At 37.6% G+C, this 27,155-nt stretch overlaps 2 protein-coding genes and 1 pseudogene across 2 annotated transcripts in view; 2 read left to right on the forward strand and 1 right to left on the reverse strand.

Moving 5' to 3' along the window:
• The window catches only part of LOC125776629 (uncharacterized), a 231,048-nt gene that overhangs the window by 21,146 nt on the left and 182,747 nt on the right, over window positions 1–27,155 (forward strand). The window lies entirely within an intron of this gene.
• LOC125776638 (uncharacterized) lies at window positions 6,065–8,017 on the reverse strand. Its single transcript, XM_049450078.1, has 2 exons — window positions 6,361–8,017; window positions 6,065–6,305 (listed from the first exon to the last, which is right to left on the reverse strand). Exons 1-2 carry the CDS (start codon window positions 7,660–7,662, stop codon window positions 6,294–6,296), a joined length of 1,314 nt encoding a protein of 437 aa, XP_049306035.1. The 5' UTR covers window positions 7,663–8,017; the 3' UTR covers window positions 6,065–6,293.
• LOC125776484 (uncharacterized) lies at window positions 17,043–17,711 on the forward strand (annotated as a pseudogene).

Consider the following 27,155-nt stretch of genomic DNA (forward strand, 5'->3'; position numbering starts at 1 on the left):
GGCCACTCCCAAGTGAATGGCGATCAGAGAACTTCCTCACTTGCGTGAACTTCTACACATGACTCCATGCTCCATAAGTTGCTATTATATAAAGCCATACTAAAACCTATGTGGACATACGGTGTGCAGCTTTAGGGCACTGCTAGTAATTCAAATATTCAAATTTTACGAAGATTTCAGTCAAAAACCCTCAGACTAATTACAAAAGCCCCTTGGCAAATAAAACATATTAAAAAAAATTAAACAATTTTCGAGTTTTCTATTTCAAGACAAAAAGTTACACATGGATATGTATTAGTATAAGAGGTAAAGCTTAACAAATGTATTTATGAATTGGTTAGCACCGTCTTGTAGGGTACAAGACGCCTACCTCTAGGTTATCAGTAATCAATGCATTCGTTACTTTTCTTAACAATTTCTTCTCTTTCAACAACAACGTGAAAAAGTGCAATTCTTTCTTTATTTCTTTCTTCGATATTTTTTATTAATTAAAACGACAAAGCAAACACGACCAATATGGGAAGCATTGTGATTTGTATGCAATAGTTTTAATATTACATTAAAAAAAAATTGGATCATATCTACGAGTATATCATCATATTGAGGATTACAAAACAATTCATGTGAGTAAGTAATAATTTTCCTAATATAAAAAATTGTAGTTAGATAATACATATTTAATTCACATAGGTTTATTTTAGGTTGTGCATTTGTGTGAAATATTTAATTTGTGTCTTATATCCACACATATGTATGTATATATGTATGTACATGGCTACATGTAAACAACTTAAAATTTTTAAGCTGAAAGGAATTATAATTAAATATGTTCATTTGCACGTTCAAGATATCTGGGGTCGAATCGTTACATCCGTGCACGGATCGGCAAACATACGAAAGAAAATTGCGTAATACGTCAATCGCATGCGGTGATTGGCATTTTGGCATGCGATAGCAAACGGATCGTAATGCATTTTCAATTCACAATAGTTTTTAAATTCCACATTGCTTTGGATTGTATTTTTAGGTCACAATAGATGACGAACTGTCAAAACTGTTGCGAAATTTTCATTAAACTAACAAACCTAATTAAATATCAAAATGGATCCAACTTTGTTTTTTTATTTGAGCTCTAGAGAAAGTGATGGAGATAAAAAATAGTGCGGAGATAGCTAAGAGATCGTAGCAATAGCGTAGGATTAAAAAAAAACAATTATGAATCCTCAATAACAAAATTTTCTTTGTAGATGTATCGTTGAACTGAGCATTGGAATCTTCATTTTTGGATATGGTAAGAGAGGAAGGTATCACTCCACAAAAGTGGAAGATTTGTTAACGTTTGTGAGTCATTACATAACTTCTGCATAAAATTTACAATAAGTTATGACCCTCAAAATTGCGTTTCTTATCATTTGTTTTGTTCATATCTATATATATAAAAATCAATGCCACTTTCTTTGTAATTTCATCACTCATAAACGGCTGAACCGATTTGGCTGATTTTTTTTTGTTGTATTTGTTATTATTAGGAAAAGGTTCTTATGTAAGAAAAAATTACGAAAGTTGCCGGAAACCCCTAAAAACAGCCCTTTTCTTTTTCCCATACAAACGTTTTATTTTGTATATACATACATACATACATATGTAAGTAAAAATGATTGTTCGTTTGTTAGTAACGCTAACGCTCGAGAACGGCGGAACCAATCTTCATGAAATCAGAAGTTGTTCGCTGTGGATCTGGAAAGGGTTAGATATAAAAAAACCATATACTTTTCATAAGGAAAAGTCGAAAAATTGGAAATTTCCAAAAAGTGACTTTTCATACACTTCTTTTTTGTTTTGTTTTTCAATATTTTGATTTGTAAATTATTTGAATCGTTCAATTTCGGTCGCTTACTTTTTTATTCCGGAAAAATTATTGAAAATTATTCAGTGAAAACTTTATGTGTGTTTCATACGAAGTGATCAATTACAGATTGAAATTTGTTACGAAGCAACGAAGACATCGCGCTAATATCGGTCGGCGTTCTTTTTGCCATCAACGTATGGCAGCTCAAGACACAAGAACTTCATGAGACTCCCACGATGCGATGACATATGTGTAGAATTATGGATCGCTGTCAATCAGCAAGCGATCATCACGATAATACAGCAAGACTTTTCAAACAACAACTACGGTGTTTGATGAACTTTATCTTGAAGCAACGTTTGTATATACAAGTATGGTGCAGTCAGATGCTGGATGTACTCTGTTGAGTTGCAAAAAAGAGGTTTGCCCCAGGCACACATTTTTCTTTGAATGGTGGATAGTGGTTACACCAGATCAAATTGATGAAATCATTTCTGCCGAAATTCCTCATGCAGAGAAAGATCCATTATTCTACGAAGCGATGAAAACCAATATGGTGCATGGACCTTGCAGACATCCCACTTGAATAAATGCACGAAACACTATCCACGTGCTTTTCTTTCGGAAACGCAAACTGGAAATGATGGATATCGTAGCTCATCAGACGACAATGGCAGGACATTTACCATTCAACTTAGAGTAGTGAATATTGTAGCATGGGATGACCGATTCGTTTAATGGTTGCGTTCGAACTGAACTCTTCTTTATTTTTCTTTACACTTTCATGTCGCCAGTTACAAGTTTAAAAATTCAGGGTTGCTTATTTGAGTAACATTAAAATAAGGTATGATACAAATTCAATAGTACACCAGGGTTGCTTATTCGAGTAACATTAAAATAAGGTATGATACAAATTCAAAAGTACAACAGGATTGCTTATTCAAGTAACATTAAAATAAGGTAACGATACAACATAATACAGTAATCACATTTATATTGCTACAATTCGGCCGTCCTGACCATGAGATCACCTGATCTCAAGTGAGTGACTAGACTTCGCGTCCTTTGAACCATGGTTTTATATTTCCAACTGCCCATACCCCGTGGTATGGGACTCGAGACTGTTGAAACCCGTCGACATCTCTAAGTAAGTAACGATCGTTTCGTAAAACTTTTTCAATACAATACGGTCCCTTAAATTTAGGAATCAGTTTTTTAGACACCCCTACGTGAGAATCGAAATTTTTTATAACCACATAATCTCCCTTTACATATTTTCTTGGCGCTCGCCTGTTTTTATTAACAAATTTTGTATTATACTGTTGCAACTGTTCTTGTTTTACACTCGCCTTCTCACGAATGTCCTGCAAAATTCGATTTTCACATGACTTATCAACTTCTCTTAAGTTTTCTTTCAGCGAATCAACAACTTCACCTCTTTGATTTACACCGAATAACATTACGCTCGGGTGCTCCCCGTGTTATTTAAAGCATGCTCTATACTTTCTATTACCGCATTCAAGTTGTATCGTTTATCTGTGTTTAACATTTTTGATATCATTGGCCCCAAACTCCTATTTACCCGCTCTACCTGACCATTTGCCTGTGGAGAACCTGTAGCGATCTTAATATGCTGAACCGAGTTTTGTTCTAGAAATTCTTTAAATTCACCAGATGTAAAACAACTTCCTCTATCAGACACAATGCATTTAGGACGACTATAAATCCGGAAATAACTTTGCAACGCTTGAATCGCTTCTCTAGTATTTGTTGTTTTGGTAGGGTAAAGTCTGACAAATTTTGTAAATGCATCAATGACGACAAAAATGTGTTTCGTTTTTAATGAGTTATCAATCGGACCGAAGTGGTCAATGTGAACAACTTCGAAGGGAATTCTTCCTTTTGGAATGCTATGTAAAAAACCCTCCTGCGCCCCACTTTTGGAAGAGAATACAATACATTTCAAGCAATTTTTTATGTGTCTATCAACCTTTTCTCTCAACTTAGGGAACCAATAGCTTTTCGATATTAATTCTACTACTTTATCTATTCCAACATGGCCAACCTCATCATGATATTTGTAAATTACATTACCCTCCATATCTTGTGGAACACAAAATAAAACTCTGCCATCATTTTTTTTCTGTACAAAACCCCATTTCTCATCTCAAATAATTTATGTTCTTTTTCTTCTAATAGTTTTTTCCACTTTTTTAAATTCTCATCTCTTCCTTGACATATAATCAAATTTTCTTCAAAGGTATTTGTTTCTACTACTAGAATATTACTGGACCGACTTAGAGCATCAACATGCTGCATGTGTTTTCCCGCTCGATGCTCCAACGTATAATTGAAGTTTTGTAATTCTAAAGCCCATCGTGCTATTCTAGGGTTAAGTTCTTTTTTATTCAATGTAAGTGCAAGTGAATTACAATCTGTTATGATCTTGAAGGGTTTTCCTTGAAGGTACACACGAAATCGTTTCAAAGCACTAACTATTGCTAAAGCTTCCAACTCGAAGCTGTGATATCGTGACTCTGCTTCTGTAGTTCTTTTCGAAAAATAAAAAATTGGGTGCATCTTTCCATCTTCTTTCCGTTGCAATAAAATAGCCCCTAATCCTATCGAACTTGCATCACAATGTAACTCGGTGTAATCATTCGGGTCATACAACGCAAGTACCGGGGCGCCTAGCAGTTTAGATTTCAAAAGCTCAAAGCATTCTAATTCTTTTGCCCCAAACGAAAATATCTTTTCTTTTTTGTCAAGTCGAACAGAGGCTTTGCCAGAACAGAAAAATCCTTCACAAACCTCCTGAAATACGAACACAAACCTATGAAACTTTGTACTGTATGAACGTTTTTTGGCACCGGAAAATTTTTTATCGCTTCTAGTCCTTTGTCATCCGCCCTTATTCCTTCACCGTCAACAATATAACCCAAATAATTCACGCTTGTTTGTAGGAATTCACACTTGTCTAACCTTAATTCAAGTTTATTTTGAGTTATCTTATTTAATACTTTTTCTAGAATTTGGAAATGGTTCTCTAAACTTTCGGTTGCAATCATGATATCGTCTAAATACACTATAACTTCTCCTTCTTTTATCATTTCTGCAAATATTTTGTGTATAAACCTTTGAAACATCGATGGTGCATTTTTAAGTCCAAAAGGCATTCTCTTGAATTCAAACTGGCCCAACGGAGTCACAAAAGACGTATATCTCTCTGATTCTGGATGCATATAAACATGAAAAAACCCATTCTTAAGATCAAGCTTTGTGAATATTTTCTTTTTCGCTAACCGGTCTAACAAGTCATCAATTAATGGAATCGGATAATTATCTTTCGCGGTTACTTTATTCAACGTCCGGTAATCTACACACATTCTAAGATCTCCCGTTTTCTTTTTTACTAATACAATCGGCGACGCATATTCGGACTCGCTTGGTTTGATATATCCCTTTACTAAATACTCATCTATCAACTTTTGCAACTCCCCTTTTTCTACATACGATAATCGCCGCGGGGAATAATGAAAAGGTTTTATGTTTTCTAATACGAGTCTCATGTTACACTTTACCAATGGTTCATCAGGACGTTCGGCCTGAACATACAGTTTTGTAAATATTTTATTTAACCTTGTACAAATTGAATGTGATATATTTTTTCCCACATTCAGACTTAGTTCTTTCTCTTTATCAAAATCAATGAGCATTAACCATCTTATATTTCTAGAACTTTCATTATTTTCACTATTACTCTCCACCTCACTAATTTGATCTAATTTCTTATCTCCCAATTTTTTAATTTCATCAACAATACAATTTGTAACCATATTTGCTTTACATCGACTATCACTCAAATTATTTTTCCGATCAATTATCTCTTTTCTTTTATTCACATCAGTTAACGTTTTATTTCTATTTGCATCAACTATCATTTTCCTATCATTTGTTTCGTCAACAATACACTCAGTTTTATTTATATCACCCACTTTTGTTTTTCTATCATTTGTTTCATTTAACGTAACTATACACTTTTCTACTTTACAACTTTTATTACAGTCTTTTTTGAACCCGCCCACTTTATGTTTACCTTCATCGTTTACACTTTCATATTCAACACTGTTATCATCAACACTCTTTTTTAACTTAATTAATGCATTCTCTTTGATCTCATCCTTGCATATCAAAATTAAATTACTTGCTTTGAAAAAGTCTCTACCCAAAACTACGTCATACCCCATAGTCTCATCGGCCACTACGATCAAATTTATATTGACAAATTTATTTTCAAAACAAACATTACAATTAAATTCACCAAACATTTCTAATTTACTTTTATTTAAACCAAAATATGGAATACAAACTGAAAAATTATCATTAAATTCAATAGTATCTGGTAAGGATGATCGTTTTACAAAACTTATTGGGCTCCCTGAGTCTATGAGGCATTCTAAAGATAAAATACATTTAGTATTATTACTTACAATAAACTTTAAATATCTTACGTATGGGCTCTCATCTGCACGGTTGTTTTGAATCCTCGTTGGACACGTAGCGACTTTATGCTCCATGCTGCCACACCCATAACACGCCCCAACCTCTCGCTTCGGCTTCCGACATGCCACGGCCATGTGTCCAAATGAGTTGCAGTTGAAACATCTGACATTAGTGCGAGGCATCTGCATCGAGTCACGTTTCAATTCAACTCTCCCGAACGCCTGCAGAAGCTGCACTCTTGTAGTGTAGCATTGGATATATGCCTGATTCCGTAACTGCTCGTCCGGCATACCCTCGACAATATGGTCAATCAGCTCGCATTCATCCATATTCAACGGATCTGACAGTAAAACTTTTTCATTGTAGTATTTTTGGAAGGTTTCACCAACCGACCACTTGCGCGCTTCAAACTGTTTTCGCAGCAACAACTTGTTGTGTGTTGGTGCAAACACCGCTTGCATTTCTGCAACAAGGCTGTCTATATTTTCGGTGATAAACAGAGGTCTCGCGTGCAGCCACACTCTTGCACTACCTTTCAACTTGCTTATCATTACAGCGCGCAGCGCGCTATGATCAAGGTTAAAAACTTTTCCAGCACTTCTTAACTGTTGAATCCATATGTTGAAATTCGGCCCACCTTCGTATTCTGGTAACAGATCTTTTACCATCTCCAAAGGTATAGCACCGACATTCCTTACCGTAGCGCTATCTTTTTCGTTTCTTACTGTACCTACAGCGCCATCGCTGTTCAAAGCGTCATTGTCTTTTAAAGCGCCGCCGTCGTTCAAAGCGCTGCTGCCGTTGTTCAATGCGCCGCCGTCATTCGAAGCGCTGCTGCCGTTGTTCAATGCGCCGCCGTCGTTCGAAGCGCCGCCGCCATTAATCGTTGCATGTTGTATGTTCGCTTGTCTGTTATATGTTGCGCTGACATTCGTTACGTCGCCATTCAAAGCACTCGAAGCTCTGCCATTCGCTGAATCATCCCTCTCTGTCACACCAGCGGCGCCGCCCACCACACTGCCCGATCCAAGTTGCACAATCACCAGCTTCAACCGCTCGACTTCTTTGGTCAGGAGTTCATTTTGCGTCTCCAAATCACGCTCCGCTGTCTCCTCCAAAGGTGATTCACCAACGCCCACCGACTCAACCTCCTCGCCAGCGAAACTAGGGCAATCGCCACGCTCAACCGCAGGCACATCGCCCAACCTTATTGCTAGGGCACTTTTGTTGCCATGAGTCGGGAGTCCCAACCGCTTCAACCACTCACGCAACTGGGCCGCCGTATATATATTAGCATCGATGCACTCCATTTAAAAAAAAATTTGTTAAAACTTTGCTACTGTACCCGAATCCCACTTCTGAAATATTGTAGCATGGGATGACCGATTCGTTTAATGGTTGCGTTCGAACTGAACTCTTCTTTATTTTTCTTTACACTTTCATGTCGCCAGTTACAAGTTTAAAAATTCAGGGTTGCTTATTTGAGTAACATTAAAATAAGGTATGATACAAATTCAATAGTACACCAGGGTTGCTTATTCGAGTAACATTAAAATAAGGTATGATACAAATTCAAAAGTACAACAGGATTGCTTATTCAAGTAACATTAAAATAAGGTAACGATACAACATAATACAGTAATCACATTTATATTGCTACAATATCAAAGTTGAGAACATATTGATCGTACTATATTCTCCACTGTTGTCTAATTCACATTCAAAACTCATATCAATGTTTAGTATTGCAGTTTGGTGTAATCTATAAAATACGTTTGTAAGTACGTCATCAAAGGAACCAATATGGCGGTTATTGGTCTTGAACGATACGGTCGATACGTGAACTGCAATAAAGCGCTTTGTAGGGTATTTACTTCTGCAATTCATGAACGTTTTTTGACTGTTGTGCGTCTCGCAGTTTATTTGAAGAATGGCTAAAGAGTGTTTTTCAACCCAGAGAATACAGTACAGCCAGCGGAAACACTTCCAATAACATTGACATTTTCCATAATACAATTGCTAAGTATTTGGAATAGAAAAGAACTGCAACCAAATACGCCGTGAAATAGATTATAAATGGTTCAGTAATCAGTCGTTGAGTATGTATTATACCACGTGCATCCCTAAAGACTGATGTCACAACCTTTCCAGCCGCCTTTTTCGTTTTTCCACGCCTGAAAACCATCACCACCAACTTCATCATGTGCAGTCCACTAGAATGACTGTCGATTGGACTCCAGCGGGAAATGATGGAGCTATATTTCTTTATTTATTGCGATTAAAGAGTACTTAAACACTTCTCAGAATTAGTTGTTTTTGTTGGATTATGAACTTGCGAGCACCTACTTTGCAACTCAACGGTGGATTTCCCTGAGCCCAAATTCAACAGTATTTTTCACAAAAAAACAATGCTTTATTGATCGATTTTTTTAAACTAACACAAGTTGCTTCAGAAAAATGCTATATCTCATTAACTAATAGTTATAATCCAACTAATAGAAATCATATAGATGGTAGTAGTAGTATTATCTATGTATCAGCCACAGTGAAGCGTGGACGGGTCCTCTAGTAAATATATATTTTTTTAATTTTTAATGAGATATTCCATTCATTGGTTTCTTGTTTATGTTTTTTATTACTAAAAATTATAAAAAAAACAACATAAAATTTAAAAAAGTTTGCTCACATTTCCATAAATTTGTCTATTACGATTGGTAGTTTGCGTTCGAATAACGATTCGAATGAACGAATACGTTTATATACTCGTTCCCGTATGTCATCATGCCAGATTACCATAGAAGCGTTACGATCACGTATGTCATAATACGAATTACAGGCTTTCATGTGACGAGTGACACGTTCGCGGATGTAACGCTTCGACCCCTTCTCGGATGAAGGAAGTCCTAAAATTGTTTAGAATAATGCGGTATTGTCACTGGCGAAGCGAATGAAATTTTAGGCGAATTTTGCTATTTCGAATTGCGAGTAGCGAGCGCATCGCAAATTCGCTGTAAAGTGGCGAAAGAACTAGCCCAAACGAATATTTGGTATTGCGACTTGCGAATTTATGAAATGCGCTTTGCTTCAACTGTCAAAATTTGGCGAACATTCTTTTTGCCTCGCAGGGTGAGATTGAAAATGGAAAAAACTTAAATATTATTTCATAGATTTATTTATTGTATCTAATTTATTAAAAATTTACTTATTTTCAGAAAAAACAGAACCAGCCAGAAGCAATTTGAGGTGATGGTGAGGTTAATGGAAAAATCCTGATCTAGCCAGAGCCGCATTTGGAACCAGTCAGCTGCACCAAAAAATTTAGAAGAAAGCAGCACACATGTGGAAGGTGGCGGGATTCAGACTGAACCGGCGGGAGAAATTTTAAACATCAGCTTTACGTCTAAGCAGGCACCTATAAACATAGTAGAGGAGCGTGAAAATTTGCATATGAAGACTTTGGAGAAGCAAATGGAAACGCAAGAAAGCCTTGGCGGTATATTACAAAACATTAACTCAGTGTGCAATGAAATCGCTAGGTATAATAAAAAAAAGTATGAATTAAAAAAATAAAAATTGTCATTGTATAAAATGAAAGTAGAATGAAAGAGGGAAGAAAATATTGAAAAAAGGCGACATGAAGAAGAAATTGAATTAAAATTAAAGAAATTGGAATTAAAAAAAACTTAAATACTCAAACTAAAAAACGAATTTCCAGCCAATCAAAATTAATTTCAATTATTTTATTATATGTTACATATACATATGTACATATATTTTAGGATGCAACTACACTATGACATGGTATTCGTAATTTGTCTTCTGCGACGATCTGCTGCTGTTCCACTGAAGTTTCTTTCAACTGGTTCCAGTCGTTCGGAAAGGCGATACTCGCATAGTGGATAACCAGAATCACCTAAAAGATACATATATAATATTTGTAATTATCTAAATATGTACATTAGGCCGGGTCGATTTGTGGGGAGGCAAAAAAATCGCCCATTGCTCTATGAAAATCATATTCTAGGGATCAAAGTAAGACACTTTGCCGAAGGAACCATACTTCTAAAACGAATTTTGATGTCCCCCAATTTGGGTCAAACTTTTGGGTAGGGGCAAATTTTGAAAAATCCCACTTTGACCCATTTAGAGTGCTCCAATCGAGTCCAAATGTATGACCGACCCCCACTAACTTTGAACGGCCGATCCACCCATGCCAGTGGCACACCCTCTGGAACTCCCCGGGGGGGTTCCCCATACAATAATTTCAAAAAATCACCATTTTTGGTGATTTACATGAAAAAATCAGCTAAATTGCTATGTTTTTTCTTTATTTTTGTTTATTTATTTATAATAATATATATTTTTTCTCTTAAGAAATTTATTTAGTCAGAACATATGTAAATGAAAAAAATTAATTTGAGTGATGATCTCAAACCAACAATAGACAATTGTGTTTGCCCTTGAGATCGCAAATGATCTTAAACTAACAATAGACAATTGTGTTTGCCCTTGAAAACACTTATGCTTAAGATATGTTTACTTACTGTCGGTATGTACAGTAGATTAGTGCTAAAATGTGTGTATGCACTCAGCATGTGGTGCATACATAAATTAGGATAAGGAATGCTATAAATAAAGGAGCTCTGGGCAACCAGAGCTGAGTTCTATTTAACAACCGAAACCCTACACGTCTTACTTTACAATTACCATTTCATTCTTATTACCTCAAAAAGTTTACAATAAATCCATCATCCTCTACACCGCAAGATGAAGCAACTACATCAACAACTATCGAAAATCCAATGAGTCATATACCCAAGCATGATGTTACTGTTTTTGGTGTGTCTACTGATTTGACTGATCTTAATTTACCAACCCATCTGGATATCTTGAGATATTATTTTTACTTAAGCGAACGTGCTAAAATAGAACAAAAAAAGTTTTCCCATAAATCATTCACTATTCAAGTACAAGATAAGTTGATCGGAATTTTGGGAAAAACTTGGTATGGAAATAATGCTGAACAAAAGTGTATGTAATAAATTGAATAAATTGCTTGACAAGTATCAAGAGCAAATCAAGAGAAGAAACAACACCCAACAATTTACAGAGTATGTAAAATCTCTGGAAACAATTTTTTACATTGGAACATGTATATGCGATTTGAAGGCAGCTCCATGTGCATGCGGCTGGGTTCCCGAACGCCGCAAAGAGTTCATGCACGATCAACATAATCAGAGAAGACTAACAATGAATGCATTTATGATGAAAACTGAAGAGCAAGGAGCAACGTCCATGTCATCAATGCCAACATACCAAGATCCCGATAATTCAACATACGCACCGCCACCGGTTCAAGAAGATATGGATAGAAGCACAAGTTCACAATACACAGAGAGATACGATTGTTTTAACTTTGCCTTGGTATGTGACAGATTTGGTGTGCCTGACAAAGTAGCATCAGCATTGGGAATCGCTCTTTTGCAAGATTTTAAAATTAAAGATAAGCATGGGAAACCTCTCATAATGGATAAATCGAAAGTTCGCAGAGAAAAAGAGAAATGAAGACAAGAAGTGCTTCGCAAACGGTTAGATGATACCAATTTGTTAGCGTTTTCATTCGATGGCAGAAAAGATGATACTTTAACGATAGATAAAATTGATGAGAAGTATCATACTAGGATGGTAAAAGAACCTCATCTTGTTATTTTGAGAGAACCCAATTCTGAATTGATTGGTTACGTAAGACTGGAACATGAAACCGCTGAATACAAAACAACCAAATTAAATGGTTTTTTTCAACGATAAAAATATATCACTGGATACATTAATTGGAATATGCACTGACGGTGAGCCAACAAACACTGGCCCACACGGTGGAATTATACGACGATTCGAATTGCTGTTAAAAAGACCATTGCATTGGTTTGTTTGCCTTCTACACTTCAACGAACTTCCGTTTCGGCATTTGTTTGAAGCTTTGGATAAATCAACCAGCAGTGGACCAAGATCGGCAACCGGAAAACTGAGCCGTCAAATCGAAACTTGTGAAACTCTTCCGGTAAGTTATTGCTATCACTCATTTATTATAATTGTCAACCATTTTTAATTATTTTATTATTATATATTTTACTGATAGCTACCATGAGCCAAAACGTAAGGACACAACAAAATTTTAGCATCGGTTATATGGACGACGATAGGCGAAACGAGCATTTTTCTTTTATGCTGTCTAGCACATACATTAGTGCAGGGATGGGCACATTTTTAGCCCGCAAAGTTAGCAAAGTGCGCACGGGGGCTAGATGAGGGGAATATCAATTTACGGAGAGAAGGGCATAACAAGTTGCGAAAAAAATCAATAACACTCCTCCGTAACCTAATGTTCATCGCAGAGTGGTTGCGGCAATACTGACATTGTACACAAATTTAAGAGTGGAAGTTTACTTCATATCGGAATTGTACAGTTGTGTGAACAAAAAGAGGTAAACATAATTTGCAGAGTTTAGAGCTTCGCATTAAAATTTGTTTTTATTTACCTTTGCATGGTGGGAAATTTTAATCACTGTTAGGAAAAAATATATATATGTTATGTTATGTATCTAAAAACAATTTTATTTAATAAGAAAACAGCATATTTTAAAACTTCACAACACCTTATGGTTGTTTCTATTTTGTTCACACCACTGTACATGTGATAGATCAGTCAATGGTGGTGGAAAATACGTTGCTCTCATTTGTAAATATGGAGTGGTAAAACGTTGCTCTCACTTCCCTCTTCATGTTTGCCCGCGATGATCCCCTCACCTAGCCCTCAAAACGGACACTCGTGCCCGCACGGGCAATATGCCACTGAGGGCTAATGTGCCCATCCCTGCATTAATGCATCTTTGCTTAATCGAAAGTTTTCCTTAAATCTGATTATAAAAACTTATGTTATATGTGTGTGCACTTTTATACCAATAGATACTTACAATACTGAAGAAAGTTCCATGGGATTGGTGTGAACCTTGATGAACCGTCGCTACCTACGTAATTTGGTCGTTGCCCTTTCAATATAACCTTATATACGTTTATATAGAGGTGTAGTACACCTAATTCTGTTTTACATGCCCTACAAGACTAGCACCAATTCACAAATACATTTGTAAAGCTTCACTCTTATAGCTTAGTATCCAGCTCTCAATAAATGTAAAAACTTCATATAAAAAACGCTTTAGAAATGATCAATAAAATTTCCTGCGGTAAATTTTCTTGTGCTGGTATGCAGCTCTAAAGAAATTTAGTAGTAATTTTTAATAAATTTTTTTAATAAAATGCGAATATGGCAAACCTGGTTTTGCGAAGAAACATGAAATCAACAATTGTTTCTTGAAGGAAATTCAAAGATAAGGTTGGTACGCAGCTCTCAAGTAATTGCTCAAGAAAAAAAATACATTATTTCTCAAGTAATTACTTAAAGAAATAATGTAGTTTGTTCTTGAGCATTACTTAAGAGCTGGATACGGACCTTATAGCAGAAACAGCGAACATCGTAAACCCGCAGCTCGAATTAACTGATTCGACCTATCTTATGGGATCGCAATGTAAATGATTAGGCAACACACCCTTTACCGTACGAGATCGTAGAATTTTCTACGATTTGGATTTTTCCCGTAGAAACGTGTCAGCTGATTGCTCTCCTACAACGCAGGGCTGCCAGTCTCGATATACTGTAATATTTATAAAAGTTGTCTTCAATATGTTGGAAATTTTCATAAACTAACTCAAAATCAGAGTTGATTTCTATTATTTATAAATATATAAACTATTTTTAATAGTTTGATTTCAGTTTTGCTATTTTATAACTGTATATGCAATGGCAACATTGTTCAAATGAAAACAAAGATGGCAGATTTCTAGGGCTCAACACATTTTGCTCGCTACGGGCAGCAACTGAGGAAGGGAGGAGCGGAATTCGCTAATTCTGCTAAAACTGTGGGCAATTCTTCGGTATCCTACGGTGGTAGAAGCGGTTGTTTAGATATATGCTCAATATAGTGGGGTGCACCCATCACTGCGTTAATTAAAATGAAAATATCTATTTTATTTTTGTATACGTTTTGTTCTTCTACCAAATTTATATTTTATAAAGTTTGTAAATATAATCCACGGGTGTTGGCGATCGAGTTGACGCGGATCCGTATGTTAGCGAATGTGTACATATGTATATACGTGTACATATGTTATATACGAATGTTGATGAGTGAAAAAGGTCAGCGCGCAGGAACCATGTGGTCAAAGTTTCTGTTCGAAAGTATAAGACGAATGTGAGAAAAAAGTGATGATGAAATCCTTTTGTTAGGTATTAGATAGTGGCTATCTGCTGTGGTGAAATCCAATTTGACCCCAGGTGTGGTGTATTGGTGCATGTTATATTCAGATGTTGAGTGTGGTGTTCATATTAGGTGAGGTGAGTTGCGCTAAGGTACGCCAGCTTTCCGGATAGAGTGGGATAGGCTTAAATCAATAAAACCGCGGGGTTGGCTGATCATTTACATTGCCCTCTCATAATATTAGGTTCGGACCGACATCGAAAATATTTTGAAAACACATTTGTGGGTCGTGGAACCTAAGTAATTTGGACCGACAAAGTGTGTTTTCGATGAGTTTTCACTGACAATTATCAATAGGGGGATTCTCTTGCTGTTGCAAGATTGCACGATGACACAAAATGCAAAAGTCCTATACCGAAATATGCAAGGCCAAGAGAGCACCCATTGCAGAATCTAGTGATATATGACGGCACGAAAATAAACATGGGTTTTGGTCTGGCCATTACAAATAATTCTCTGCGTGTGTTTGTTGTCGCATTCGATGGAACGAAGAGCTGTACGAGATACGCTACGCTGGCTAGGTCATGTTGTCCGGATGGATGAAAACACTCCAGCTCTGAAAGTATTCGACGCAGTACCCGCCGGGGGAAGCAGAGGAAGAGGAAGACCTCCACTCCGTTGGAAGGACCAAGTGGAGAAGGACCTGGCTTCGCTTGGAATATCAAATTGGCGCCACGTAGCGAAGAGAAGAAACGACTGGCGCGCTGTTGCTGACTTGGCTATAATCGCGTAAGCGGTGTCTACGCCAGCAAAGAAGAAGAAGCGTTTGTTGTTGCGCCGTTGCACCAAGAAGAAATTTGTGCAATTCGTGCACAGTGCAAGGGTTTTGCAAGAGCAAAAGAATCCACTAATATGACAATATCAAGTGACAGCTGTATTTGTATGTGGAATGTAAACAAATATCAAGTGACAATTTAGGACCGGCAAAATCTGTCTTCCAATAAAATCGATTAAACTAGAGCAGGCACCGATTATAATTAGTGGAATGTAAGTTTTCCAATAGTTTTCAGAGAAAACTGGTTTTCAACGTGTTTTCATTTGCCAGATTTTAATTGGGCGAAAACACAAGTTTTAGGGCGACACCCAGTTTTTTCCACGAAAACATGTTTTCATTGTCGGTCCGAACGAATCAATTGATTCGGGCTGCGGTTTTGCGATGTTCACTGATTCTGCTATAATTCTAGAAATTTTGCTGCTACGGAGTAGAAAATGAAAACCCTACCTAAAACAGTATATATGTAAGTAATGAAAATACAAAATAAAAATCAGAATGAATAATGCTCAGCTCAGTGAAATACATTAATGGAATCTTCATTGAGTTTATAACATTTGGTCCTGTCGAGCCTAAAAAAAAGATTTATAAATATAGGTAAAACTAAATATTTCAATAATAATTGTAAGACGCGTATTAAACCGATCACATTAGCCGTTTTAATAGAGACTAAACGCAGTAATCTAACTGCCATTCCAAGAAATATTCAGCGGCGGTGAGTCGAGGCACAGCAAGGTCAACTAGGCGACCAAATCAATATGCCTACAACGATTTCTTTGGAGAATAACAACCAGTTAATCAATAAATAAGAGAAGTGTCGCGGAAAAATTCTGAAAATGGGAATAAACAGGAAGAAAATTCTAGAAGCTCAAGCGGATTTGTCAGAAAAGGTGTTGTACAAGTTCAAATATCTCAAGAAAGTCATTGAGGAAACAAAAAGTTGAAGATATCATCAAAACTCTTGGAAAATATCTGTTGCGTCAAGCGACATCTTATGTAAGCCTAAAACTAAATTAAAGAAAATGAAATGTAGAAATATTAGAAATTGAATTTGTAAATATTGAATTGTAAAACATAACATACTTACCTTAATAATGCATTTACATTACCTTAATATTATTACTTACCTTACTTTAATCTATTACAATATAACGAAAGTTCGAGAAATAATTATACTTATAGTATGTTTACTTATAACGAGATAATCCGTAATTAAGAAACGAGATTTACCATACAAAATTCCTCTCTAGTTAATCCGAGATTAAAAATTAATCTCAGATTATACATCTAGATTAGCGGTGTCATTCCTAATTTTATCGATAATTTTTGCGAAAAAGAGGTGAAATGCCAAATGACAAAGTAAACAAAAATGGCTGACAGCGAGGGAAAGAGGTTAGTAAACTTATTTTTAGTAAATTATTATTTAAAATATATGTAATTTGTTTGGTGGAACAAAGAGGAAGTTGAACTTCTTTTATGCTTGTGGGAGCAAAAATTGCCAGAGCTTCGTGGTGTAAAACGTAATTCTCACGTTTTTAAGCATATGTCTGTAGAAATGGCCACAAAGGGGCATGTATGTATATTCGGCGAATGAAATTCGTGTGAAAATACATAATTTAACAAACAAATACAGGTAAGTTTATTTAATATGCATGTGCATTTATTCATATAAAAGTTTTCAAAAAATTACAAAAAATTTTACAGAGATGGGAGGAAATCTATTGTTCCCTCTGGCGGCAGCCCTTCGACATGGGAATTCTACCCTAAAATAAATAGTATCCTCGGGAGCTATAAAAGCTTCAATTTGGAAAGACTAGTGGAGGAGAGCACAGGTTAGTAAAACAAAACAGAAATTTGAAAAGTTTATTATTATATTTATAAACTAATTTATTACAGTTCACGAAGTTGTAGACTGTGCATCACCCCTGAAAAGCCCTTCTATTACGCTGGATTCCCAGGAAGAATTGCCGTTTGTAGACGAGGAACCTGCCAGAAAAAGAAAAAAACAAACTTCAAATAATATTCAAAATGAATTTTTGGAGGAATAGGCTTAAATAGAAAAATTAAGGCGGAAATTGAAGCAATTAAAGAGGATGGCAGGGAGGCCTTTCAAATTGAAAGAGAAAGCAATGCCATCCTCGAAAAATTCTTAGAAGCATTTAAGCAAAGGGATGTAGTGCAGGTCGCCTCCACGCTGGTGCATCCTGGGTAACGCCAAATGGCCTGCGGCCTTCACGGCCTTACAACTCCCTTGACGACTTTTTCTGGCATCGAACTGGTTTTTAGAATAGGAAACTTATCTGGATCTGTTAGAACCCTGGGCTGGTGGTGGCGGCATTCTGGCACCTGAGTATGATGGGGTGACACCCATCAGAAATGGCTGTCGGGCTAATGTCGAAACTGCCTCCGTCCCGGTAAAACCTTGGCAGGCCTCAGAGTACGTCCCCGTTGGCGTGGTAGGTGTTAGTTGAGAGGACTCCTTCTTTACGCTGGTCGGCTCTGAACGTACTGCCTCATAAGGGCGCACGTCAACCCTCGCCTTGGCCTCATCACTGAGACAACCTTGGGACCATTAAAGGCAACTACCTCTCCGGAGGTCGGATAGCGGCTCTGAGTGGGGACCCTTACAGCATGGACACAATACCAATAAACACAGACGAGAAGGTGACGAAGGGAGGTAAAGGGGCGTCGAAATCGAAACCCAGATCTGTCTCAGCGGGAGCTGCTGCTCCCGGGACGACGACGAAATCGTCGCCAAGTAGCAACAGAACTAGGACCCTGATAGGAGTCTCCGCATCAGGCGGTAGGATGAGGGAAGCCGGCGCAAACCCTCCGGCAAAACAGGTAGTGAAGGGTGGAGCCTTCGTACACGGCGGAATCGCCAGCACTAGCAGAGGAACTTCTGCTAGAGTTATGAAGGGGTCCACAGGGGGCATTAGCAAAGGGGCTTTAGCTAGGAAGCTGAAGTCGGACCGTCGACTAGCGGCAAAGATAGTGGAACGCTACGGTGGTGAGCAAGCTGGTCAGGTATCTGAGCAGCATGCTAACACGCTGGAGTGGGCCAAGAAGGTGCGAAGCGAGAGCGAGACCGATGGGTCACGACTCGAAGCAAACAGACAGGAACCAGCGGTTAAGCGGCAAAGGTCGCACGAGGGAGAAACCTCCCTTGGCAAAAACCGAGAACAGGGGTGGCGCCAACCTTCAGCGAGATTGCTAAAGGTGCTGGCGCAAGGATACTTGGCGTGCTCGACCGCAGCAGGAAGGACGGGGCTATCTCCCATGAAAAATGGAAGAGAGTAGCTGCGGCTATCTCTTCGGTCTTCCTCAGGGTGGTCAAGGAAAACTCTGGGCCACCCCCAAAATGCGTTATTGCCGGTTGGCACCATGGGCTGCACAAGCTTACTCGATGCACCGATGAAAGATCGGCCATCTTATATAAAAAGGCAGTCTCTCGGTAGGGGAGGTTTAGAAGGGAGCCAGACTGGAGGCCGTGGACAAAGAGGATCTTCCTCTTCGCCTGAGGGCTCGCGTCTAGCTGCCAACCGAACCATCTACTGCGAAGGAGATCGAGGAAATCCTCAGGTAGTGTAACCCCGCACTTCCCGCGCATGACTGGAGGTTTATAAGGCTAGAGAGAACCGATGAACCATATCGGCAGGCGCTGATAATGCTTAACGCGGAGTCCATCAGTCCTCTCAACAAAACCAAGGGGGCCATCAGCTATGGGTTCGAATTTTTTTCTCTTCTTCTATGGATCCTAGTCGTTAACGACCTTCTCAAAAAGCTAGAGGATCTTAGATGTCAGGTGATTGCCTATGCCGACGATGTAGCACTTATGGTGAAAGGAAAGTTTCTAAGCACCGTGTATGAGTTGACGCAGGGATATCTCAGCGTTGTAACAAAATGGGCGATCGGAAATGGACTCGCCATTAATCCAAACTAGAGATGAGCGATATTGTGATTTTTCGATATCTGTGATTTCAGTGATTGCTATTTTTAAATCACTGTGATTTTATATTGCTATTGCGATCGCAACTAAGTCGACGTTCAAACGTCGTTGTTGTTGTTGTAGCGGCAGATTCTGCCAATTTGACACTGTTTGGCCGAATAAAAGTCCGGGTCTGTTCCACTTACGTAGACCCGACTGTCGTGGGAACGACGGAAACATTTTGTCGTTATTGGCGGCAAATTCTCTTTTGGCTCCTGTAACTCAAGTCAAGTTTTTCCGCCTTTCTTTTCACTACATTTTCGCAAATGTTGGAGCGGTTCGGCTACCTGACACTTAAAGCGTATTGCATAGTTCATTTGTATGTTGGTATGATGGTTTCACACATTTCTTAGAAGGAATTACCATTAGTGTGGTTGATAATTTGTTTGTTTAGAATACCCGCTTTTAATATTTTCAAGACCAAATAATTAAAGCGAGTTTCCTAACCTTTGGGAAAATATTAAAAACCCGTAATTTTTTTATTCCATCATTTTTTCTGAAATTAATTAGTTACAATTCTTGTTTTCATCACAAAAAGCTTTCAAATTTGGTTTTAACAATAAGTAAAATTAAAAATTTTATTAAAACAAATTAAAATATTCCATTTTGATTATATTTCATCTATCACTTCAAGCATCACACTTCACTTCTTTTCCTTGATACATTTCCTGCCATTATTAAAAATTATAAGAACGTTACACTCAAAACTTCAAACCGCTATGACGAAAAATAGTATATACGATATATACAATACCCTGAAGAAAGTTGTTACTTTTCTGCTATTTGCTATTGTGATCGTAATACACAGGTTCGAACTGCGATCACAGTTTCGAACTGCGATCGCAATTCACAGATTCAAACTGCGATCACAGTTTCGAATTGCGATCGCAATTCACAGGTTCGAACTGCGATCACATTTTCGAACTGCGATCGCAATCGCAGTTCATAGAAGCGAACTGCTATTTGTAAAAAGTGATCGCAGTTGCGATTTTCAATCACAGTGAAAAAATCACCTGTAGTGAAATATCGCTCATCACTAATCCAAATAAAACAGAAATGGTTTTATTTAGTAGAAGGTACAAGATCCCGCAGGCGCCGTTACCGCTATTGGGAGGTATCCGCTTGCAACGGCGGATACAGTGAAGTATTTAGGGCTCATCCTGGATAAGAAGCTTTCATGGAAGACGAATATCGAGGAGAGAGCCAAAAAGGCATCGATTGCCTTATATTGCTGTAGAGGGGCTATTGGCAAGAGGTGGGGTCTCTCACCGAAAGTGGTATTCTGGCTCTATGACACCATAGTCAAGCCCATAATGTTCTATGGAGTCTTCATGTGGTGGAGGGCTTTGCAGAAGACCACACTTGCAAAGAAACTTGAGAGCGTTCAACGAGCTGCGCTCATCAGCATGTGCGGTGCATTAAGGTCCACCCCAACCATGGCAATTAATGCAATCCTGAACAAAACGCCGGTGGATATTGCCGGAAGGTGTATGGCCGCAAGGTGGCTATTAGGCTCAGAGAGTCTGGGTTCCTAAATGGGCGTGCATCTGAACACTCAGGTATCCTCATAAGCTTTGACTTCATACCGGATCATCTGGATCATGGAGTCGCCATATCGAACTCCGGTGGCTAATTCTCTGCACATATACCGACGAGGGAGGTTTGGCAGGGAAGAAGTCGCTGGAGGAGAGGAGCAGTAAGCTTTTTACGGATGGGTCGAAGCTTGGGGGGAAGGTCGGTGGAGGGGTCTACTGTCGGGAGCTCTCCATAAAATCCAGCTTCAGACTTCCCGACTATTGCAGCGTCTTCCAGACTGAGGTTGCAGCCATCAAGGTAGCAGCAGACATGCTGCTCAAAAGAGTGTCTACCTTCAGGGAAGTGACCATTCACTCAGATAGCAGAGCGGCGATACTAGCCTTGAAGGCGTTCACAGTGCGTTCAAGGTTGGTCGAAGAGTGTCTGGCGTCACTGTCTCTGGCGGCGAGTGCTTTTATTATAAGACTGGTATGGGTGCCGGGTCACAGCGGAATCGTAGGTAACTGCAAGGCTGATGAACTGGCACGGAAAGGCACCCTAGAATCGCTATCGGTAGAATGGGAACGGGTAGGTGCTCCTGCATCCTCCTGATCTCTACTACTGGATGGTTGGGCCTCGCGACTGCTCGGTCAGCGATGGTCCAGCATTGGTACCTGTGCGGTCGCAAAGGCCTTTTGGCCCAAGATAGACCGCAGAAGATCTGGTGATCTCTTTGCCCTCAGTAAGGCTAGCCTCTCAGTAATGATGGGGCTCCTAACGACCCACTGCCCTATTGGCATACATGCTGTAAGACTGGGAATCTTACCGGACGCCGCATGCAGAAGCTGCTTGGAGGAGGATGCAGTAGAAACCAGCCAGCACTTCCTTCTTGACTGCCGTGCTTATGGGAGGTCAATACTTAGACACTTGGGGGCACATAGCTTCAGAACACCCGCCGACCTGGCGGGCATAGAAATTAAGCGCCTCTGCAGATTTGTATTGGATACTAAACGGTTTGCCGATATCTAAGTCCCAACACGGGAGTTCGTTTTTCAATGGCTTCACAAAGGACTAATTCTACTAGTCCACGTGCGATCTTTTGATCAGCCATCTAACCTAACCTAACCTAACCTAAGCAAAGCATATACCAACATATCCTTGAAAACGTGAGAATTACGTGTTACACCAAGAAGCATATATCTAGTCCAGGAGAAGATTTTTTTTATTTTGTATATATATATATATATATATGTATATGATTTTTTTTTTATTTTATATTGCTATGTATGTATATACATTTTAAGTTTTTATTAATTATTTTGTTTTTCTTATGAATAGTTTTCTTTTGTTAATGAATTAATATTGTTATATTGTGATATATTAATATCAAAGATGAATCGACTGATAAAATAAAACACATAAACTTACATAGAAATAGGGCTATAGATTTTCTGATGTTCTCCGCATTAGGGTCGTCGGTTCCAGAAATGAATAATGGATCAGGTTGCTCTCGTGGGTGTGCGCTTTCGAAATTTGTTTGCATTTGCAACCATTTCGTGTTTATGCTATCATTAATTTCATTTACAAAATTGTGCAAGACGCAAGAACCTTTTATTATTAATACAGCGTTTTAATATCATTGTCAATTCCTTTCCCTATCCTTCTAATCCTTGCCTTCATGTGGCCAAAAGCGTTCTCCACAACCCTTCGAGATTTAGATAAGTGGTAATTGAAAATATTCTCGTTATCCTAAGCGGCTTGGTTATAGGGATGGGGCTTCATTAGAAACGGAGTACAGCGAAACGGCGAGTCTCTAAAACTACAATTGGGGCATTAGTGTCACAAAGTTTTTTCGCATTCTCTTTAAGCAGACGGTTTTGCAAAACCCTTTTCAAGTCGGATTTTTCAAATATTTGGGAATCATTACAACGACCAGGTGCTCCAACATTAATGTACATAAACCTGTATCTAAAAAAAAATGTTTTAAGTATTTTCCAAAACATGTATTGTTCAAGATTTAAGTTCAGTAAAATGCAGTCCTGTGCATAATTAGTAAGGACGCAAACCGATACCAGTCAGCTGATGGCTGAATGCTGAATGATCAATATGATTGTGTCCTCCTTTTATTCCTTGTATTCGTAGACTAGCAGTTTCACTCTAGCTTAGCGAATGTAAATGTAAATCTACAATATGTAAACTATAGACATTCATATATATGTATGCACATAAGTATCATGTGGCGTGATGCTACAATCCGTTAACCAAATGTATATTTAAGGAGGTATTCAATAAAGAAGCGGCCTATTTGACGATAGATGGTTATACTATACAGACGTGCTTTTTTTTAATACAACTCTTGTACATCTTTTTGGTGCCTCCTGTGGGGAACTTTTCGATCCCGTTTTAATGTGAAGTTTTTTATGATGGCTAGTTTGAATCTACGTACTTCAGCGAATGCCGCAATTGTGCGCATTAGCAAAATGACAGAAGCAGCTAATTACGATCCGGACAGCATTGAGTGCGATGTGATTCGTGGACAATTGGACAAGCATTTTGAAAGGTTTATGGAGTATCATACGGATCTGGTGTCTTCAGCACAAGCCAGCGAATTGACCACACATGACGACTTCTTGGCTGCTACGGAGTTGCTGTACACACAAATATGTATTCGAATTTGAACCCAAGTGGCCTTCCTCCACATTCCCTTAAGCTAAAAATAGCTAAAAATAAACACGTGGGGATCGATTTACGCCAAGACTGCTTTTCACATGGCCAATTATATGTTGCGTTGTCAAGATCGGGTTGCGGGGAAAATCAATATGTTCTTCTGCCACCAGAAAATAAAACAAAAAATATAATTTACGCAGAAGTTCTTTGATAACAGAAATTGACGCGGATGAAGATAAAGATGAAGCCCAACATCACTATTCCACGCGGACGAAGTCGCGGGCACAGCTAGTAGTATGTAAAAGCATCTCGACAGACAAAAAATTATTGTATACTAACTGTATTGCTGTGTGTATTGCCTGCGGAGACTCCATATTGCTTATGGAATACAATATATGGAATACTAATTAGTATGCCATATATTGAGAGCAGTTCAGCAGTTTGACACATCAGTTTTAATTTCTATGAAAATGTCGAAGAGGCAACACATCCTATTTACACATATACCGACGGCAGTTTCATTTCGGTAATATTAAATTTAGTAAGGCGAGTATTAATCCTATACCCGCGCCAAATGTTTTAACACCTATACCCGCGCACGGTGTGACAGACCGAGACTTTGACTCCTCTTACCTTTTTATTTTTCTATAAAACCGTTTATATTTTTTTTATTTTATAGGAACTAAATGATGTAAAAAAAACAAAAAATATCAGTTGTTAGCGTAAATTATGTATTACTTTAATGACTATCAGTCTTTCCAAAACTTTCCAAAAAAAAATATGTACGAAAAACTGTTTCGTCGGTCTCACAGACATGTGCGCGGGTATAGGAAGGTTAAGACGACTGTGTTAAATTATAAAAGTAAAGTATACATTAATCCAAAAAATTAATATTTAGTTTAATATTTTTAATTTACGGAAAAAGTATACAATATTGATTGGCGAATGAGCGAAGTCTTAAATGTAATAAACTTATACAAACATAAATAAAAATATCATTGCTAATATTAAATTAATTATTTTAATTGGTGTATAAAATATATGCTACAATTATATATTATATAGTAGTCCGAAAACATGAATTATTATTTTTTCCAGAAATACATTAGTAAAAAAAAGAATATATTTCTCCTTTTCTTATTTTCCATATAAATTTTTTTCATCCATATAAAAATCTCTACAGTTCAAGAGCTCAAAACATGCGTTGCATCAGCTCGAACCTACATACCCGACGCCTTTTCGCAAATGATTATGTTATGAGAAGAAATGCCAACGGTAATGTCAATAGATTTGACAGTTAGTATGAATGCAAGATGCCCCGTAAGGCTTAAAAATACAGCTTAGAAACGATTTTTATTTTTTCCACAGCAGTGCTAAGAATCTAAAGAATCTGATTTAAGTTTAAAGTTTGATCATACAAATCAGTTTGATATTACAATTATACCGTACGCGCCTAAAAGCAACTACATACTAAATATGTTTAATACAAAAGCCTGTTTCAGCTTTTACAGCATGTATTCTGCGTTCTCGGGGATTACCAGAAGTACGCCAAAATAAAAGCAATCGCATATATTGTACATACGTGTAATACTAGGCAAATTATTCGCCTAGGGAGATGTTTAAATACGTCTACTCGGGAGAATCACACCTCTAACAAAACACAGTTCAATACACCACAGCCGATGACACCGCAACACAGCACCAACACAACTCACCTTACCTGTACACCAACCCACTCAACAAAAAGGATGGACCCCGGGGTAGCTGACATACTAACTCTCTTTATACATTCTGTATGCCTACCTTCGTCGTCCAAATATAAATTAGTGTTTTTATAAGAATTTAATAAACATTATATTAAAGGATTGTAAATTAAAAAACGTGAGCATTTTTATTAAATAATCGTTAAAGTGACTAATACTTTTGTGTGCAAATTTGGGCAGCACAATTTATACTCAAGTTACTGTTGCAACAATTTTTACTCAAGCTTGCTCGGACGGACAGACAGATAGTCACCCGGATTTCAACTCAACCTGTCATCCTGATTTATATATATTTAACCCTAAATCTAACTCGATTATTTTCAAGTAAAGTCTCAATTTGTGACACATTCACAATACAGTCTCTCTCATAAATTTGTCAGCTGGTAGTCAGTAGGTCACAACAGTTTTAAGAAAAGAGAAAACAAACAGCGGACGAAGAAATCGCAGCTTTTTTTATTAATTTTACAAACTTCTTAAAGGTAAGTATTGTTTAATAGCAATGAATATAAAAATATTATTAATTTCTTTCGAATAGAATTGCTAACAGGGGAAATTTGGCACAAGAATAGTGAGGATCCATTTTTTTTGGGGGAAACAATAATTTGTAAATATTTTCGCCATCATAGCGTAGAGACCTAAGCAGAAATTGATACCTCACAATAATCGTTTCCGAAAGTCAGCTATTCCTTTTGAAATTCGGGTGAGTGTTCATGATTTTACATGAACTTTTTTTACTAAACATTTGTGCACTACTTCTAGTCAGCCTAGCATATCCATATATAAATTGTGATGGAACACAAAACTGTGGAAATAAGCTTCCAAAATGCAATACAATCAAATGGGGTAAAGTATATTTTATATGTCAGATAAATTAAAACAAGTATAATATATAAAAACATAAAAATATTTCTAGTTTCCATAATAAGTTTGGAAAAAAGGAGTGATTGGTAGGTGAAAATATTATATATTATAAGTAATATATGCATACATATGTACATGCATTTTCGATTTGTTACGACAAACTTATTTTCGCCATTTGAATGCTTGTTTTCTTGGCTCATGCCATGACTCTTGAATTTGGAGAACACCTCCGGACAAAATAAAGTTGATAAGGGAACATGTTTCTGGATCACTTAAATGACTTCTAGGTGACTCAGGATATCCACAGAAGCCATGGCTACTATACCAATCCCATCTGAAGTTTTTTTTATAAAAAAAAAAAAATCATATAAAGGCCAGGAACATAATTGAAAAAACCTTTTGGTGTTTGTAAAGTCTCGGTTCCGGTGCTTATTTAAAGAGCGGGTACTGGGTATACCCCCAAACTCCGCATTCTTGGTTTGTACTTGCGCAATTTTTCAGAACATTTTGCAAAACCATGGCATTTGTAACTTCGATAAAAAAAATTTTGAGGACTCTTTTTTCGATGATATTGGAGTTATCAACCAAACCAATATTACACTGCAGGAATAAATGCACGACGTAACTCCTTAAGGTAGTAGTCTGTTAACTTGGGTTCAAAAAATCGAAATTTTTTTTGCTTAATTTGTAAGTACAATGTCTTGAGAATATACTGCGAAAATTTCAGACAGAAATTCGAAATATTTCGGGAGTTATAACGAGTTTCCTACTTTCTAACTTTTAAAGTTATTGAACTTTAAACGCGGTTTTCTCAAACCATTGTTTTTCTGGTCGGCCAGGGTCCTAACTTTTTTTCTACTGA

The sequence above is a fragment of the Bactrocera dorsalis genome, chromosome 2 (genome assembly GCF_023373825.1).
Source record: "Bactrocera dorsalis isolate Fly_Bdor chromosome 2, ASM2337382v1, whole genome shotgun sequence".
Taxonomy (NCBI): domain Eukaryota; kingdom Metazoa; phylum Arthropoda; class Insecta; order Diptera; family Tephritidae; genus Bactrocera; species Bactrocera dorsalis.